This window comes from Cololabis saira, chromosome 2, assembly GCF_033807715.1.
Source record: "Cololabis saira isolate AMF1-May2022 chromosome 2, fColSai1.1, whole genome shotgun sequence".
NCBI lineage: Eukaryota > Metazoa > Chordata > Actinopteri > Beloniformes > Belonidae > Cololabis > Cololabis saira.
In genome coordinates, this window is record NC_084588.1 from 36,089,248 (window position 1) to 36,109,985 (window position 20,738).

Below are 20,738 nucleotides of genomic sequence, written 5' to 3' on the forward strand. Positions count from 1 at the left end.
TAGAAAGCATATTATATTATATTATATTATATTATATTATATTATATTATATTATATTATATCATATTATATCACATTAAATTATAACATATTATATTATATCACATTATATTATAACATATAACAGATTTAAGAAAAGAAAATAAAATATCTTGGGTCATACTGTCAACAGTGAAATATGAGTTAGAGTAAATTAAAGGATCATTATGAAGCCTTGAGCAATTATAATTTGCTATTCTTTTTAACATAAAAATCCCAAATTCATAAATAAAGTAATCAGATTAAATGCGATATGAAATACAAATTATGGGTTCATCATTTTATGATATTATATCCTGACATAATGATGTAGTAACCTCAGGCCAATATAATGAGTGGCATGCCTAATACCTATAAATTCAGTAATTAGATGGTATTGCAGTTATGTTATTCATGGATGTTTAGAGTACTACAAAGGCTGGTTTTCTGGCAATAACAGTATGCAATGCCATGATGCTGCAGCTAAAGCGAAGTCAAGGAGAGATAATGGATTATTGTCTGTTTCTCCTCAACCATCAACAGATTAGCAGCATGCAGTCAAGCAGGCTCTCCTTCTCCTTTTCCTTTTATATCTATTGCTCTCCTCCCCATTTTTTTCTTCTCGCCTCTCGTCCCTGTCCTCTCCCTTCAACTCCTCTTATCTCATTTTTCTTCTGTAAGAGCCAACTCATTCTCTCCCTCCTTTTATACCCACCCCACACCACTTATAATTTTCAAACATTTCTCTCTATTTTCAGACATCTTTTTCTTTCTCTTCGCATCCAGAAACTGCAGCATCAGCCACCTCGCACCACCCCACCTCGCTCTTTTGCTCAGAGTGTCTCTCTTTCTCCGTTGCCAATGAGAAAGCTGTTTATAATACGAACAGCGGCTGATGTGGTCATTTGACATTTAGACAAACGATCTACAGATGTGGCTGCGGAAATAAAGAGGAGGAAATGAGAGTATGGGAAGGCAAAGAGAATGAAAGAGTAGGCAAAAAACAGAAAAGGGAAGAGGAAAGGGGGAATAAGATTGTGTCGAGGCTAACGGCACAGAAAGGGGATAAAATGGAGTGAGAAAACCAAAGGTTGGTGAGGTGACAAAGAGGAAATGCTGCAGTGTAGAAGTGGAAAATGAAGAAACAGAAAGGGAGGAAGTAGATAGAGGGCAGATGAGACTGTGACAGGAGAGTTATTTCAGCGGTCACATAGACATCTCAATGAAAATGCCAACAACCTAATCAAACGACCCGAAAGGGCAGAGAGAGAGTAGGAGATAGAGACGCACCAAGAAAACGGGAGTAAAATGCGAGAGAGCAAGGCAGAGAAAAGTTGAGGACCAGGGATGGATAGAGGGGGAAAGGAAAAGACAGGGGGATGCATAAGGAGCGAGGGAAGTCAATGATATTAAGACACTGGAGCAAGGTTAGAAAAAGGGAGCAAAGCATTCAAATTGAGGAGGAAATGAGTAACAGGAAGAAAATGACAATGCTTGACATAATATGCAAAGAAAAAAGTAAAGGGAAGAATCAAAGTCAGCGATGAAAGAAGAAGGATAAAGGAGGGAACGAGGTAAGGCATGAGTGTAGACTGATGGAAAGAAGATGGGATAAAAGAGAGAAAAAAACTAATTAAAACTCCTAAAACAAGATACATTATTGTCTAATGTGCAGAAAGGATTCGTTACTGTCTTCGTCATGAAAGTGCCGCAGAATAAGAACTAATCTGAATGAAGAAAAACTGTACAAAAAGCCTAAAACTAGTCTGAAAAATGAAGTCAGACAGAAACATATTCAGAAAAAATGAGGCCTAGATTTAATGTTTTCCATCATGCTGCATTTTCCTTTTCTTCATCTTCTGTCTTCATGGGGAACCCAAGAAATCCCAAATAAACAGAGCATACTCTTTAGTGTCAGTATCAAGAGATTGTTTCAGCAATTTATGCAGACCTTGTGGCTTGTTCATATATAAATATGAAATAATCATACCAGTAACAGTGGGATGTTTGCTGTCAGCATGTGATATTGTCTCAGCTGGTGTGTCATGGCACTGATGTCATGTGTGCTTTATGCTCTGTGAATCAGAATGGGTTGCTTAACTGTCCCTCTCTGAATGCCAGCATTCGTCTTCAGCACTTTGTAGACTGTTGGAGGGCTTGTTGCTTTATTTCAGATAAGCAGTTATAGGAGTAGACAGATAGAAAAACTCTCCTATTTAACAATCATTTGGCAGACAGAAGGAAGCACTTACAATTGTTCAGATTTAATGGTCTGTAAAGGACAATGCAAAATCAGTTTACACACAGGTGTGTGCGTGCGTGCATGTGTGTGTTAAGATGATAGTCTTCTGACCTTTTACAGACTGTCCTTTATTATTTCCTTATCACACTGCTTAAGACTGCTCCTCCTCCCTCATATTCTGTGCTCTTAAAAGAAAAATAATACTTTCTTCCAGCAAGATGATGTGACGTACTTATGAATTCAGTTTAGAAAATCAGAGATGAGCAGATACAAACAGCTACACAGACTGGGACCACCAGAAATTCAACTAATAAAATAACACTAGCCCTTAATTGTTAATGGTGTATTGTAGATGTTTACACTATGTCACTTTTGCAGTTATTAAGACAGTTTTCTATCATTACATTTCCTTAACAGCAGAATGTCTTCATTTAAGTTAAGTTGCTATGGGCTTATGCTGCCAAGCGACCAGTCCGGATGCATGGGACACGTTCCAAACTCACCTCTCTTATTACTTCTTGCCATTATTCCTGTTATTCACGTGTTGTTGTTTTTTTGCTATGTTTCATAGCGAATATTCCTGGAATAAACCTTCTCTGTTTGTTGGTGTGTCTTTCCCATCTTACAATATCACTCACCTCCTCAAATGATCAAGGCAGATGGACAGATGGCCGTCCTTCACAACCCTGCTTCTTCTGGAGGCGTCCTCCTCTTTACTGGGAGTCTATGATTCTATAGGTGATGATGATGAACTCCCTCAGAGATAACAGTCAAGTGAAGGATTTTTCATGGTTGTAATTTTTGTAACAGCTCCAGAGCCGTGTTGTCTTGAAGCTGATGCATTTCTACAAGACACACTTCACACAGTTATGTGACTGAACTTTTAACCTGTTTTGAGGAATATATTTTCAGACATAAATGCATAGCAGTCACTGGTATGTTTGTGTGAAGGTATTAAGTACAACATTAATGGGAACTACATTTACATACCGGTACTATTTTTTTTTCTGTCTGGGAGTAGTTCATCTCCACTGTCAGCTGATCAATGGACAAGGGACTGAATCAAAGTGCAGATTTGATGCAATATGTTTAATTCCTTAACAAGGTGGTTCTTTTTTATTTATCTATTTTTAAATGGCATGGCATTTTTATGTATTTAAATTTGATTGAACTGGTTTCCAAATGGATTACTATGAATTACAGGAACTCCGTCCATGTAAAAAAAAAAAAGAAAAGCACTGCATGAAAATCCACATTATAGTGTCCACTCAAAGCTCAAAAATGTTTTGGATGCTTGTAAATGTGAAGGTTTGAGCCCTTTTAGTAAGAATTCACTTTTCTAATGGCACCAGTCTGAGCAGCTGTTGGTTTGGCAGCCCATTATAGTCCACTTCTGATTCTCCAAACTGAGAGCACTCTGCTGTCTACTGCTGGTTACTACTCATAAGAACTTCACACCAAACCATGCTAAAAAAAAAAATCTTAATAGCCCTTTAACCCTCTTTCAGCTCTCCTCACCCACTCACCTTTCCTGACTCTTCTTCGTTTCTGTCCATTTGCTACACCATCCATCTCAGACGCTGTTGACAGTTGACAGGGCAATATTGCTCACTTTAGACTTGTCAGAATGGGACAAGAGTCTCTGTTCCAAGCCATTTTAATCGTTCGTGTATTGATGAATTGCTTTGAAAGTTTCCTTTGCTCTGGTTTATGTCATTTACTTTAATACAATTCTATTTGATTCAATTTGCTTTGATTTGGTTCCTGTGGCTTTCAGTGAATAGAAACATGGTTTTCCCCTCCAGGATGACACAAGAAAGCACTGGCAATAAAGTGTATTGTGAACCTTAATGGAAACAAAACCTTGATTGAACAAGAAACAATTTTACAGCCATTATGTACAAAGAAAGTTTTGTGCTTTGGAAACTAATTTCAATACCTTTTCTATTGTTACTAAGGCGATTAAATACAGTTGAAAAGCCCCGATTTTCCATCTCTCCATCAGTTCTCACTGTCCTCTCCTGTTAAGCTATTTCGAAGGTACTTTGTAAAAAACCTTTAACAAAACAGCAATGGCCGTGGACACATAACCATCCTGTTACACAACCAATCAGCCAGCAAGTCAGTCAATCAATTTAACAACCAGCCAATCATTTAGTCAGTAAATCATGCTGGCCAGTTTCTCACCTCCTCAGGCTCTCTTCTTCACACCATGTCCTCCCTGTAGGGCTGTACAGCAGTGATACTGAGACGTTCACAGTTGTAGCTCCATGTACTTGATTTCCACATGTTAGCATCTATTAACGCCCTCAAGTTTCTTCTTTTCTCCTGGTTAAAACTATTTTTCATCCCCTCTTCTTTTCTCTTTTCTGTCTTGCTCGCCTTTGGCACCGCAGGACCATTTTCTGCTGTGTCCTCATGATGCAGGCTCAATGCTGCTAGCGAACATTACCAATCATTAAAAATGGATAGAATGAGAGCGATGCTACTGGAGCATTGATAGCCTGTAGCTAATACATTTACACTCTCACACACACAAACACACATGCTCAGTCGAAAAGGCCTAAACAAATTTGCGTACATTAATGAAGGTTAATAACACAAACACACATCAAATGTTTCAAACACCGTCAGCGCCATGTGTTTAGAGACACACATACGCACACAGCTCTCCAAGAACAGCGACACACCGTTCCTTTGTGCACATGAACTTCCCGACCTTTGTGGAGCTACACGATTGAAAGTCTTTTAAGTGAAAACGCAGGAGCGAAAATACGCCGTCTCGTGTAAGCCTCCAACACGAACACGAACATTAATGCACATACCTAAACACATTCAAAACAAACCCATTCACTTTCAATGTGCAGCACAACATTTTTGTGACACACAGCTTGTGCAGCTTTCGCATGGTTGCACACAGAAAAGCTGTGTACACATATGATGCTCAGACACAGTGGCACACACTTTTAACTTACACGTCGACATTTACGGACAAAGGGGCAGTCATCCGCAAAGTTTTCCACCCTTCCACCACCCCACCCCTGTCTTAACCCCCACCCTACGCGTTTCTTCTTTTTGAAGACTGAGACAAACATTAGGCTACAGGCTACACACAGACTCTTTCTTCTTTAAAATCAATCCTCTTCTGCTCTTGTGCAGCGCTTGTGCTCTTTTCAGAGCAGTGAACCTGTTAATATAAGTAGCGGCTGCTTTAAAAGACTGGACTGTTCAGTATAAGTGGAGTACACATCATATGAGTAAAAACATGTGAAAATGCAGAGAGATTGGGGGGTGATGGGGGACACTAATAAACAACCTGAGCCCTCTGCCAACCTGGAGATTAATTATTACTGTGACTCTATGTACAGTATTTCCCCCTGCGTGTGTGCGTCTCACTGTTTTGCTCTCTCCCTAAAATCACATTAATGGATGAAAGTAGCTTCTGCTGCTGCTGACTCGTCGCTTTGAAATGGAAATGTATCTCATTGGCTCCATATGCAGAACGCACGCCCCCACACACACACACACACACACACACACACACTGACACTTGCAAGGTACACAACTCACAAGCACATACACTCTCCAACAAACACACAGTGTAGGTGTGGGCTAACAGGCACAAACACATACACACACACACACACACACTTTGCCCTTAAACCATGGAACTAAGCGCGAGGAAAACTGAAATAACACTAATGTAACATTAACAGATGCATTAGCCTGCTTAATGTTAGCCCGCTAGCCAGCTATTAGCCTACAGCTTATAGAAAATGTTATGCTAACAAAGAGGCGAAGCAGAAATAATGCTATAGCAAAAGTGACACAATAACAGACACATTAGCCTTTGAACTTAGTGGGCGCCAGCACAATACTCGGGTTGAAAGCTGCCTGTTGTAGGAAAAGGACATTATAATTTGCTACATGATATTTATACAGGCCAAAGAAGCACAGCATCCCCCCCGCCCCCAGTTCCTGCTGACCCCAAAATGTCATCAAAAGTGTTTTTCCACCATTTTCACACTAATTACCATGTTTCTTTTATGTGGCTTATTTAAACTTATTTTAAACTTGTTAGCCCTGGGATGTGCTGCATAAAAGAAAATACATGACACATTAGACATTAAAGACTATGCATTCAAAAACACACACTCACACACAATGAGACCAATGTGTTGATGCAGTTAAGCCAGTCCCACAAACAAAATAATGACAATAATAATAATTAATAATAATCATTATTATAATAATAATGTCTTAGAATCAACATTCCCCTCATGGACCTGTGAGATCATTTGATTCTGACATTAAAGGTGAATGAGGAAAGTACTTCAGACACAAAGCTGTCTGAGCGTGTCTGTGTAAGACAGACTTAGGAGCTCTGAGGTCCGATGTTTGGCATTTAAAGTAAAAAAAAAAAAGGCTGTACTTTGATTTTCTGCAAATCAGATCAAGTCAGTGTGGATCATTGCTGCCTGAACTTCAGCAACCATAATAGCCTACATAGCATGGCCATCAACATAGCAGGCAAGCTGAACGCAGTGGAAATCATGTAGCCTACTTTATGGAACTGGTAATTACAAACCATAGCTGTTGATGTTCTGAATAATGTGCCAAATTAAATTTGGATAATCATTTTCATGGATGTCTGTCGTCACACTATCCAATCTTTCAATATGAACTCCACCTGAGAGGTCCATTTCATGCATGTGTTTAGAGCTGGCTGGGTGAGTAATCTGGTATTGGCAAAAATGGCAGCGTTAATAGAGTTTTAAATGCATACGATATCATTTTATTGAAATGCTGGAGTCTACATACAGTTAAAATGATTAATGTAGTGGGATCAGTTAGGTGGAAGATTAAAAAAAACATAGATAAAAAAATTAACATCTAGAAAAAAGATAAACTAAAAAATAAAGTAAACATGGCATTCATTCATCCAAACTAATAGGTAGTAAATATTCAAGTGAACCAGCATCCAAACACTTTTATGATGTTCTTCAACTCAAACTCCTGGATATAACTGTGATTTCATTTCTCCTTTTCCTGTTGCCATCTATGATTTTAAATGATGGATACATAAGAGATGCTGCTGTGTGACGCTGTATTTATTGGAGGCATGAAACAATAGCGCAGAGTCAGTAATAGATTGTAAAGCCCTGTTTTCTATTTTGCATCACTTTGGCAAATTTACCCTCCATGTCTGATTTATACATTCATGCCAGGGAGGGTTATGATGTCATTACGTGATGCCAGACATTATTCGCTGAGCAACACAAGATGGAAAAGTCAGCAATGTTTAATCACATCTGCCTGAAAGGACATTTTCATTTCCCCCCTCATTTTGTCTCCTACTGCTTTCAAATGCCTGTCTTCCCTCTCTGTCCCAGCCTCCCGTTAACGCTTGTTCTGGTCTCTGCCTCTGCCTCAGTTGCTCTCTCTGTCTTCAGAGACATTATCTTTTCGTCTCTCAGTATGTCCATCACTGCCCTCTCTCCCTGCATTACTAATCGAATGTAGGCCATGGCTCATTTAAAACTTCTGTCATTTGAACTCTATAATGATCAATCTCTAACTTACTCTGATCAAGCCAGCAGCTTAAAAGAGACATTTTCTTCCCTGCATCAAAAGCATGCTGATAACCTATGAACACTTAAAATGTTCACTGATTGTTTTCTGGCAGATCCACAACACCACCCCAGTAGTGCTGCTTCAGTATGTGATCTTTCACACACATTTGAATTTTAAAGCTTGTAAAAAAAAAAAAAAAAAGAAGAAGCTTAATTTCTCCCAGTATTCATTAGATTTTTCCATATCTCATTTTCTTTTTCCGTTGTCCAAACATTCATTGACTTTGCTCGGTGATGAATGGTGAACTCTGTGGTAGTTAACTGTACTGAAGTGTGTGTGTGTGTGTGTGTGTGTGTGTGTGTGTGTGTGTGTGTGTGTGTGTGTGTGTGTGTGTGTGTGTGTGTGTGTGTGTGTGTGTGCATGTGTGTGTGTGTGTGTGTGTGCGCATGTGTGTGTTAATTCTCTGGTCTCACTGGACATCTAGAAGGACCCTCAAGTGCTTGAAAATCGTCAGTACTCAGTGAGAAGAGTCTCTTCTGCTTTTTGTGAAGCTCCGGTTGTTTGAAATGTGTTTAGTCTTTGGTGTAACTGAGGGGAATCAATTACAATACGAGGATAGAAGCCCTGGAAACTATAGCTCATAAAAAGAAACTCTCATGTCTGCTGCACATATGGCCAGAAAACGGGTTTCTAATCAGATACTGTCTCTTTGTGTTTTTCAAGGAATACCAGTTGCTGCCTGTTGGCTGTCTTTCACCATAAGACAGAGTGCAGTCTATACCTGCTTATTTATCGCCTGTAATCTAATTACTGTAATCGGCTCTACATATTGAGCTTCTTCAATTCTTGATGTAAAGTCTTTTTTTCCAGAGAACGTCCGTGTAGCACTACTACAATATAAGAATGTGCTTCCTATTTGTCCTGGTGTTAATACCAGATTAAGTCTCTTTAGTGACAGACTGTGTCTTAGAGTCACTCTTGCTCAGTCTCTCTTCATTTGTTTTCACTCCCGTCATTACTTTCTTAAAATCTCTAGTCTCCGCACCCATGATGTCCACTGTAACTCTGTGTGATTGTTTGATCCTTGTGCATGTGTGACATGGTGTTATAAAGGAATATGCGGCAGCCGCATGAGATGACCAGGACAGGTGTTTGATGTTACTTCAGCTGGGGATGGGAGATCATGAGGTCTAGCCAACTTTTCTAAAAAAAAAAATTTATATTCCTTCGGGTAAAATTGAAACAAATGTTTTTAAGTGAGGAAACAAATGTATTTTGCTCCTTTAACTGAGAAGGCATTAACGATTGAGGAACTTGATTCTAACATTGTTTCTAATACCTGAACATCCACTGCATCGTAGGATATCAGCGTGTATCATTAATCAACGTTTCTGATCAGCTGGTGTGGCTACTGCGAAGCAGGTACAGTATATGTATGTAATTCATACATAAAAATACAATATATCAGCTGAAACAGAGTAGTTTAAGTAGTTTTTAGGGGGGTATTTTTGTTAGATGTGCAATAATTGTACTTTCTTGCATTTTGATGGTTTGTACATGCAGATGCCTTCAGTAACAACCTAGCTCACACATTCTTCCCTCAGCTCTTCCACTTTTTCAAACATGGCAATTGTGTAGTGTCCCTCAGGTTTCAAAAATTGGCAAAGCACCTTGCAGGCTAAAAGGTATTGCTGTGTTTGGCGCACCACCACCGTGCGTGGGATCAAGGGTAGTCATAAATTTAGTTTAAGGTTGCAGATCAGTTGAAGTTGTTAAAAGGTCTGTGACTACACTGTTCATGAACATGGTCTGCACTACTAAGGGGTCATAGTTGATACTCCACTCACCCTCCTGTGATGAGTGTCTGTAGCACTGCACTGGTAACGCTTAGTGGAGCCAAGAGATAAATCAGTCCTTTCATCCTGGTTCACCAATCTGACCATTTTTTTTTTCTTTTTTGGGGATATGATGACTTGTGTAGACTAGTGCAGTTTAGTGGTGTTTGTTTTGTTGGTTAGATGTTTTCTATCAATTTCTTTGTGCGTAGAGCTGTACTAGTTCTCACCTTGATTTCACCTGTACTACATTATTTCCTCCTTTTTTAAAGTGCATCATTTTTTCTTTCACAGATTTGCCGTATCCATTACTCTCAGCAGTTCTGACATGTCACATTCAGTAGCGGGAGTATTACCAGTTTGACCCAGAATGGTGTCTTTCCTCAAATCCCTTTCATCTCAAACTACAGTGTCACAACCTCTTAGCGATGAGTCTTTCAACCATTCTGATATATTGTCCTGTGTTATATTTTGACCGGTATAACCTACTAACTGAATCTCATGATCCACACTTCCCTTGGCTAGGTATGGCTTCGAGTGATTACAGCTAGACAAGGCCATTTAAATGGACCCCTTCTTGTGCGGATGTACAAACACTGCAGAGGAATGTTCTGTTGACCAAACTATGACCAATGCCTCAACGATGGCAATACTCACATTTTCAGCTGATTAGTATTGTTTCTTTTTTTCCAGATGGCCAGTCACGTCACCAAAACAATTGGGAAAGTAAGTAGCAACCTGTAATCATATATAGTGCTGAATTGGACAGATTAACAGTTCTGTACATCTCATACTGTATATGCTGCAGGCCATGCTTTTCTTCTTTTTTTTTTAAACAAATGACATGCTCACTATTTTGGTTATTCTTTAATAAGTAATAGCTCCTCATTTTACTTTTGGGACAAACCCTGGACAGGCGCTGGAGGACATGTGCAGAACACATAGACCAAGTGTTCCCAACTGCATAATGTGAGTGTGTTAGTGCATCTGTGAGGTGACAAACACGTTTCATGTATTTTTAAAGTCTGTTTGGACTCAGACTAACATAATTATTTCATATTTGTTTTTTTGTCAACTGAGTATTGTCCCAAATGTGCATCCAAATGCGATGGAGGTTTTTATTACCAAAGTGGAGAAAAAAGGAAATGCATATTTTAGGCACAGGCCAAGAGGTGACTAATGCCCACCATGTCTTCTGTCCAACGAAGCATCCACGAGATGAAGCAAAATTATTGGCTTTAAAGTTGGATTAAAACAATAATAATATCAAACAGTAAAGTAGAAGTATTCATCTGCTTTGTGCTGCTTCACCTGCTGCTTCTGAACTATGCAAACATTTCCATCAATCAAAATGAATGTGTTATATTCTGAATGTATTCTTATGTTTAAATCTAATTTTAAAGTTATGTGCTTATTATGAAAATGGCAGACAACATGTAACACACTAACCTTGTAAAGTTTGATCATGACAAGAAATATGTATGTGCAAGTTTGGAACTATAAGCATTTTCATGAATGCCAAAACAAACAGTCTTTGCTGTGTGAACAGTTATTCATAAAATGTGAGCAGAACAGATTTGTGCATAGAGACCCCATGTTTGCAACACCTACTTCATGGCTGATTTCATAATTCGAACTACTAATAGCGATAATAGCGAACTGCTATCATTTTTCCAAACACGACAGAACAGATAGCGTTGTTTCAAGCCAGTCATCTTGACAAAATGTACAAAATGTAAATGATTACTGGGAAATATGCAGACTCTGAGTTAAAAATATCTCTCAGTGCAGATATAATACTTGCCTAACACAGAAATACCTGAATACTAAAACATTTCAATAAACTTTTGTCAGTAAATGCGTATTTCCTAGTTGGAGGAAACGTTATGCTCCTCTCATAGATCAGTAACTCTATAATCCTGCGTGCTGGAGACCCCCGCTAACTACGACCCCTGATGCTGACTCAAAATGTAGTTCTGCAACTTCAGCTTTTGAACATCCATAGCTCAATAGTTCCCTGTAACTGTAAATTTGTCTCTGCCTGCACCTGTTGGGTGTGTTCATGTCCATCTGTGTATGGCTTTAAAAGTGAAAAACAGCAATGTACTCAAACTTTCAAAAAATAATTTGTAATCAAAGTCTTAGTCAGGTTAATAAAAAAGGATGTCAGTCCGATTTTCTTCACACTTTGAACCCAAAAGACTAAAAGCAGGGGCTGCAGATGAGAAGCTTCTCAAGGAATAATATTTCGCAAAAGCAATCTCATTTAAAACTTTAACATTATATGTCCCGTTTCCTCTTTGTTTGCATAAGTGTTCAGTGTGGTTTGTGTTAAAGTAAGAAAATGAACTCTTAAGATATGACAGGAAATCACTTTTGTTGTCCTGACAGAACATTTTAAGGACACTCAAGTTGTACATTTTGAGCCCCTGATGCTGAAATGTTGCTTGTACACAAAGTTCATGCATATGTATTTTCCTAAACATAAACTGGAGGTTATTACTAAAGAATAGGGGAGAAAGGCAGCACATGGTGATGCTGAAAATATCTTTATTTTCCCTTTTTTTTTCCTTTTCTGTCATCCGATGATAATTGGTTTATGCACCACTTTAGGTTTCCAAGAGCTATTAAAAAAACAATTCAACATGCCATGCTCCATTAGTACACCTATGTCTCTCCTAATCTCCATGCACGTCTGTGCATTCCAATATTCAGCTTAACTGTTCATCTGTTGCAGGTAAAGTGAAAGTTGGTGCTCCCCCTCCTCCTGTAGCACTGACACGGTCTTTTTAGTGTGCTGATGCTTTTTTTGGCCTCTTTGTCATAGAACAATTAATTTTTTACCTCTGCAGGTCCTCTGCTCTGAATTTAGAGAGTAGAATGTGTCTGAATTTGATACGTTTTTTTTTTCTGTTATGAGAACTGAGACACTAATTAAAACAGTTTTAATTTTAACCACTTTAAATATATGTTTCTCTGTATCAAGTCCATTAAATTGTGGTTTTTGCGTATTGGTACGTTCAACGTCACCTATATTTAGTTGTAGCGAAAAGAGAATTTTTACATACAAGTCTCTAAGTAGGGAAATGTTTACACCCATTTAAATCTAAAAATGGGAGTGTGAACTCTGCTTGTGCACAGCGGAACATTTCCAGACTGACTGAGACTTATCATACGTTCAGTGCATACGTCTCTATAAACACGGGGAAAAGAATGCTCATTTCTGCCTTCATGCATATTTTTAGTCATGAATTTCCACAAAGTTTTCTAAATCTGGTCTCATGCTCCTTACAGTAATACGGTCTGGTTACATAAGTGAGAGACAGTTGTAAAGAATTATGTTATCATGTTTACTGCACACAAAAAGGTATAGGAAAAAAAAGAAAGAAATGTCACGCTTTGAGGTTGTTTTTTCTCTGGAAGCTCGCATTTGTTGACTGAACCGTAATTTCAAAGGGTGCTTGTCTGAAAGCTGAAGTTAAAGGAAAGGTGGTTCTATCAAAAAGACAGTGATACTCTACACACAAACAAATACATCAAGAACTTGCATAGAAGACAAGAACAAAAAAAGCATTGCAGGAATGAAATGCAAAAAGAAATCTAAATTTAATCTAGTCCCAAAGACACCAAAAAGAGCTTAGCCTTGGATTCATATTAACTGAAATTAGATACAAGAAAAAGTACATCTAAGAATCTATGCATATTTTGAATGCACATGTGTAATTTTGTGCTGTTTTGGATTTGGGGTTCTGATATTTATTTATTTGCTTATTTATTAATTTATTTATTTCCTAAAAGATACACGTTCATAACTTGACACGGAAAAAATAATAATTGGGCAAATTTCTAACCACTTACAAAAAAAAACTAGTGGAATATCTCAATACAAGTTAAGTTAATATGCAGAAGGTCAGCAATGTAAATATGTTTACTTGACACAGATCATCAGAGTCTAAGCCTTTCAGAAGCACAAATCTAGAGGAGTTTACTTCTCTATAAAAGAAAAACAGTTTGGGCAAATAGTTTAAAAATTGACAAAGAAAAATTGTACATAAGACATTTTATAATTAAATAGTTGAAATCCTTATATGAGGGAAAATGTCTAAAATCTATAATAATGTCATTTCTTAGTTAAAACAAATGTGACATAGCAAAGTTAAAAACTGTCTTGTGGCTTGACAAATTTAAAACTCAGAATGTTTCTCTTTGGACACCGAGAAAGTTGCATCCTCACAGCAAGATGAGAGAGGAACCGCGGTTTGTAATCAGAACACAGTTCAAAAGCCAGCAACAGGAACTGCATGTGAAGGCATTGGTGCACGTGGTTTTAGCAAGATGGACATTGATGTTGGTGAAGGCACCACTGATAATGGAAAATACTGAAGATATAATGTAGGTTTTGAAATGCTAGATTCTGCCTTTCAGACAAACGCTGTCTGGAGAAGTCTTGGCTTACTTCTCTAAACAACATCAAATCACATTCAGCAACAATAAGCCTGCTGCCCCACTGGGCTCCACTTGTGGATTATTTATTGCACCAATGTAGTGCAATAACTTTTCCTTGAACAGAGTGACTTTGCACAGATCCATCTTAAAATCGTGTGATACAAATCACATGTTCAGGTTCTACATCCTGTACAATTACAACGTCACAATTGTATAATAAAAGATAACAGCACAACTGTGGTCTGCCTGCAGTCTAACTGGTCATCTACTGAAAACAACTGATCGACTATTGAAAGTCTTGTATCTTCAAAAAGAAAGTGAGTATACAACAATACTGCAACTGATCTGCTTTCTGAAATGACTACATGGAGCTGATGAAAGAAAAGACAAATATTGGGATAAAATGTAATTATAAGTTTATATTTGAAACAATTTTTTATTTGTTTGTGTGTATTTTGTTTGTTTCTTTTCAAGTGGTTTCTAAAGTCATGCTTTCTTTTTTATTCATATAATTCATATTTATAACTGGATGCCTTTTTTGGGGGGAATAGGGTTGTACACTTTTGAGGAGTCATGTCAGCTTGATGCCTGATTCCCATTATTTTGGTGTAACTATGATGAATGTTCATGGACATGTTGCTCTGTTTTAATATAATGTCTTCTAACATTGTTGTGTGTGTGTGTGTGTGTGTGTGTGTGTGTGTGTGTGTGTGTGTGTGTGTGTGTGTGTGTGTGTGTGTGTGTGTGTGTGTGTGTGTGTGTGTGTGTGTGTGTGTGTGTGTGTGCTTCCCATGAGTAATATTAGTATTCCAAACAAGAGGACAGACTGCTAATTCCAATATCTTGTTGTCTAGCATTGATTCAATGTCAGTTAATTGTCATCTTGTGCATGTACACTGTGTGTGCGCCTGTGCGTCTGTGCGTGTGTGTGGTGTGTGTGTGCATCCAGACCTTGCAAACATTAAAAAGCTTTGGAAAAACAGACATTTAATCAGTCTTTACTTTGAAAAAGGAATGCAAATGAGCCAATGGGATGTTCTGTGTGTCGGTGTGTGTGTGTGTGTGTGTGTGTGTGTGTGTGTGTGTGTGTGTGTGTGTGTGTGTGTGTGTGTGTGTGTGTGTGTGTGTGTGTGTGTGTGTGTATGCATGTGCATAAGTGATTAAACAAGTGCTTGAGTCCCAGTGGGAGTCTAAAATGAAGTTCTCAGACATGTTATCCCCAACAGTGTGTATCTCTGTATGTGTTTGTGCATGCGTGATCGTGTGCCAAAAGTGTCTTTTGTACAGTCCCCTGTAGAGTGCTGTTAACAATATGATAATTATATAAGCACTAGCTGGGTTTAATAGAAATTATCATCACAGTTGGACATGTGGACGTTCCTTGACTGTAACAACCTGTTGATTAATAGGCTGAGTTCAGTTTTTTTCTCAATCCGAGCCTTTGATTTCTAATTGGACAGGTAAGATTTGTAAATGTATATGAATCCTGGGGTAAAATGGGCCACAAAAGGTTTTTTTTTATCACCCTTTTATTACACAATTTTAACGCCTAGGCACAAGTTTTACATCCATAGAATATAATATTAATTTGTGTTTAAGTATATTATTGTCTGATTATTCTAGACAGCTCATTTAGATTTTTAAATAAATTAATCAAATGTCTGGCTAACTAAATGTTTTCATGGCATAAAGTCATTTCGGTCTGTTAAAGGTTGGTATGATGTTCAGAAATATTATAAATTCTTGACAATACCTTCAAGTGACAGCTTCCTTGCAAATTTGCAGACATTTAAAAGGCTGGCAACCATTTGTGGTTTGAGGTTTGATGAAATTAATTATTGCCACCCTCCCTTCTGTCTCTCCAGATGTCTGTGTGCCCTTTAATGTTCTCATACTTTGTCTTTGTCTGCATAATTACCTTTTAAGTTACTGACTGTGATATTGCTTTTATTGGTGATGGACGAAACAACCAAATGATGTTTGTTATAGATCCTGAGAAAGATCATTGAATAGCTACCGCAGAACCCTCATCTTGGTGACAGTTGGACTTGGGAATTTCTTAGCAGATAAACTCTGCAGGAAACAAAACAAGAAACACGCAGATTGGATTCAAAGATAAAGGTATAAGAAGACGGCACAAACAGCTTAAAAGCACCTCTATCATATGCATCAACGCGATGCTCTCTCAATCTCACTTTGTCTCAAATCCCTTCATGGTGGGGGAGTAAAAATAAAGACCCCCACTCCCCACCCAACACACAGTGAATGCTATCACGGAAAAATATTCACATTTATCAAGAATTGTATGAATACATATACGTCCACAAAAGGAGAGCGTTTCAGATAGGAAAAAAACCCACTAAGAACAGGCACTGAGAAAGAGAGGGAGGGAGGAGAAGCGCACACAGAGACGCTATTGATAAACAGAGCAACATTGACTTTCCCACCGAATCGGGCGAATTTGAACACTTTCTGCCTCCTCTGCGTGGAGCCAAGCAGCCTCCTTGGTTACAAAACGCCCATGAGCACAGATGAGCTGGAGTGCTGACACACACGATGCATCCCTCGTCCTGCCACCAGCCTCGGATCCAGCTGCTGCTCTGTGACTGTGACTCCACAAAATCACATTCAACCACGAGCCCGGGATTTCCTCCCGACATGCAGGAACATCTCTCTCTGCTCATCTGCCCCCCAGTAACGAGCTGAGCTCGGCTGCCAAGACGCGCCTCATGCCGAAGAGGAGTTTTAAATGTTTCCTCGGTGATCTGGGATTGAAGCGTAAATGGCTGTTTTTTTTATTGTGAATATGTGCACAGTGTGAACGCCAAATAAAAAAAGCACGCCCGCACTAGATGTAATATACTCAGTACTCGAGTTGAGGGGGGATGAGGGGGGATGGCACCCCCCCCCTGAAATAAAAATGGTCAAAATCATCCCCCCTGTAAAACTGCCATCCCCCCTTTCCATCCCTCATGTCATTTCATCAATGAATGTGGTTTTACTGCTATTTCAACATTTAGAGTCATGACCAGAAAAATAACTTATTTAACCATTTTCACCTGTTTCAAGTTAATTTTCACTTGAAATAAGTAGGAAAATCTGCCAGTGGGACAAGATTTATCTTCTCATTACAAGCAAATAAATATTTTTCCACTGGCAGATTTTTCTACTTATTTCAAGTGAAAATCTACTTGAAACAGGTGAAAATTGTTGTTTTTTCCAGCGATGAGTCTTTTTTAAGTGTAATGAGATTTTTTTTACTAAAATTAGACATTTTAACTAGAAATAAGACAAATATTCTTGTTAAGATTTTGAGTTTTTGCTGTGATCCATTTTACTTATCCTGTGAAGGACAGAGTCATATTGATAAGTTCAGAAAACTGTTTTTATTGTTGTGTTTTGATGTATTTGATGTAAGCCCAGTGGATATTTAAAGCTTACAGAAGGCTGTATTTAACTGCTGCTATGTCATTCCTGCAGTATTTCTGCAGGTGTTTTGGTCAGTGCTATTATTTGTAATATATTATATTATTTGTAATCAGCACAAATTATCTGTCCCCATATGATAAAATCCACCATTCCCCCTGATTGTTTTTTACAACTCGAGTACTGAATATACTGTGTCCAACTTGGACGCTGCACTCCGGCTTCTTCCTCTCACTGACGCACGCACATGAAGGCGACATACCCACACCACGCATGCATACGCAACTCTGCTCTTCTCTCACGCACACACCGGAGCTGCGTGGACGCCACGCATCACCTTTTCCTAATCCACTCTGGCGCACAGGAAAACAGGCAAACAGCGCTGCCACAATCCTCACATACGCATCTGCGCCCGCATGCGGGGCGCAGCGCGGCGCAGCACGCACACGGATGGAAACGGCTCCCAAACTCACCGGTGGACGGGGAGACATCCCCGACGAGGAGCCCCAGCAGGAGGAGAAGCGGGAGCTCGCCTGTCAGCCCCGTTTTCTTCACATCCAGCCTCCTCCTCCGCACCAGCAGCATCTCCGGCGCTCTCCAATCCGTCATCCTGTTATTAAATAAATCCAAACTGGCTCAATTTTAAAGCCCCTCTCCCCACCTTGCCGCTCTGCTTGGCTGAAGGAAGCGAAGGGGGGGTAAAAAGAGGACGGCAGCCTCCCCCCCCTTCCTCCTCCTTTTTCTTTCGTTCTTTATACCGAAAAATACAGCAGCCGAAGATCAATCACGGATGTCTGCCACGTTCACGTCCATGGCGGTGCGGGGACGGGACAGCCGGCGGGGGGGCGCTCCGAGGTCGGCCGGTGCGCCGCTGCTGGGAGCTGGCATCGCAGAGTGATGGGAGAGGACCGGAGAGAGGAGAGGGAGGGAGAGAGGGAGAGAGAGGGAGGGAGAGAGAGAGTGAGAGAAAGAGAGAGAGACAGGGAGAGAGAGAGAGAGAGATTTTGGTGAAGAAGAGGACAGAGAGAGATGGTCGGTAGGTCCGCACGGCGCGGCGCACGAGAAGCGACTGAGACCGGAGGGATGGAAAGATGGATGGATGGAGGGGTGGAGGATGGATGGATGGAGGGGTGGATGGAAGGAAGGGTGGAGGGATGAATGGAGGGGTGATGGAGGTATGGAGGGGTGGACGATGGATGGATGGAGGATGGATGGAGGGGTGGAGGATGGATGGATGGAGGATGGAGGGGTGGTGATGGAGGGATGGAGGGGTGGTGATGGAGGGATGGAGAGGTGGAGGGAGGGGTGGAAGTGGAGGGAGGGATGGAGGGGGGGTGATGGAGGGAGGGGGGGTGATGGAGGGGTGATGGAGGGATGGAGGGGGGGGTGATGGAGGGGTGGATGGGTGGAGGGATGGATGGAGGGATGGAGGGGTGGTGATGGAGGGAGGGGTGGAAGTGGAGGGAGGGATGGAGGGGGAGTGATGGAGGGAGGGGGGGTGATGGAGGGATGGAGAGATGGAGGGGTGATGGAGGGATGGAGGGGCGGTGATGGAGGGATGGAGGGGTGGAGGGGCGGTGATGGAGGGATGGAGGGGTGGAGTGGGGTGGGGGTGATGGAGGGATGGAGGGGGGGTGATGGTGGGATGGTGGAGGGGTGGAGGGATGGAGGGGGGGTGGTGGGGGGGTGATGGAGGGATGGAGGGGGGTGGTGGAGGGGTGATGGAGGGATGTAGAGATGGAGGGGTGATGGAGGGGTAGAGGGGAGGTGGTGGAGGGGTGGAGGGGTGGTGATGGAGGGATGGAGGGGAGGATGGAGGGATGGAGGGGAAGTGAGCTCGGGAGGGAGAGGCAGACACAAAGAGAGAGGCAGAGGTTTGTCTAAGTTAGTCTAAGAAGTGGAGAGAGGAAGAGTGGAGGGGAAGCAGAAGAACGACAGAAAGAGTGACCATGAGAAGAAGAGAGGAAGGTAGGCAGGTTGAGAGAGGGATGAATTTAAGAGAGGAAATGGGAGGAAAAGATTTCTTTTCAATTCAGTCCAGAAGTCAGGTAAGAGGGCAGAGGAAAGAGCAGGGAGGGAAAAATGGAAGAAGAGCAGAGAAAAGGGCTCGTGAAAGATTGAAAAAGTGGATTGAACAGTGAAAAAGAAAGGAGAGAGAAGATGTGAAGGATGGAAGGAAGTTGAAAAGGGGACAAAAGGGGAGGGTAAAAAAAACAATGTCAGGGATCAAGAAATGAAAAAGGCAAGATAATCAAAGAAAAAAGGAAAAAGGGAATAACATGAAGGATGAGAGTTGCAGCAAATGGTGGCAGGAAATACAATGAGGAAATAAAAAAATGGAGGGAGGAGAAACGTAAAGGTTGAGCAAGGTGATGAAGATTAAAAAGGAGAAAAGAATAATGCAAATGATAATGTAGATTTAAAAAAAAAAGAAGTGAAATGACAGGAAAAGAAAATACACAAAACTGAGGGGAACAAAGATGAAAAGTTACAAATGTTTCTAGGTGTTTGTGAAGTGTTAAATAAAAGTAAGAGTTGCTCGTAATTCTTGGCTCTGTATAATCACCAGCTGATCTTTTGTGTGAAGCTATGCACCTCATGGAGCCATGAGCCAGTTATTGATTCCCGGTCCCTTGTGGTATGCGCAGAGGATCACGCTAACAAGATTACAGTGGTACAAACACGTCATGACGACTTAGCCCGCTGAGCCACAGAGAAGACCAACAGCAGCAGCATTTTGAGACAAATGCAGATTAGACATGTGTTTCCAACTTTCTCCCCATTACAGCACTTCACGGCAAGTACAACCCAAAACATTCACACCATGAGAGGACGTGCTGCTGAGTGGATACACAATAAAGTCACTACAATTGCATCACCATTTTCCATGAGACTTTACTGAGCTTCGATGAGGCTTCATCATTTGTTGCAGTCTTGACAGCTAACTAACCATATACCCATACATTTACCTTTAGCTTTTAAAACTTTAATCTTCATTAGAATGCTTTTGTATCCAAGGTATGTATGTATTTGTTTAAAAAAAAAAAGTTTTTCGGGTCATGTCTAGTGGTCATGGGTCATCATATGTCTTTGGAAGCTATCAGGAAAGAACTATTTGCTCAAATAAATATAAGTCATAATCTAATCTTGCAAGACATATTTGGATAGGTGTTGGGTTTTGCATCTGTGAATCAGAA

At 40.3% G+C, this 20,738-nt stretch overlaps 1 protein-coding gene across 1 annotated transcript in view; it reads right to left on the reverse strand.

The window, feature by feature from the left end:
* Positions 1–18,167, reverse strand: part of LOC133463077 (CUB and sushi domain-containing protein 1-like) — a 604,241-nt gene extending 586,074 nt beyond the window's left edge. The window contains exon 1 of the mRNA XM_061744534.1: positions 18,015–18,167. Within this exon, the coding sequence (XP_061600518.1) occupies positions 18,015–18,150 (136 nt within the window). The 5' untranslated portion in view covers positions 18,151–18,167. The remainder of the gene's footprint in view (positions 1–18,014) is intronic.
* Between the last annotated feature and the right edge of the window lie 2,571 nt (positions 18,168–20,738).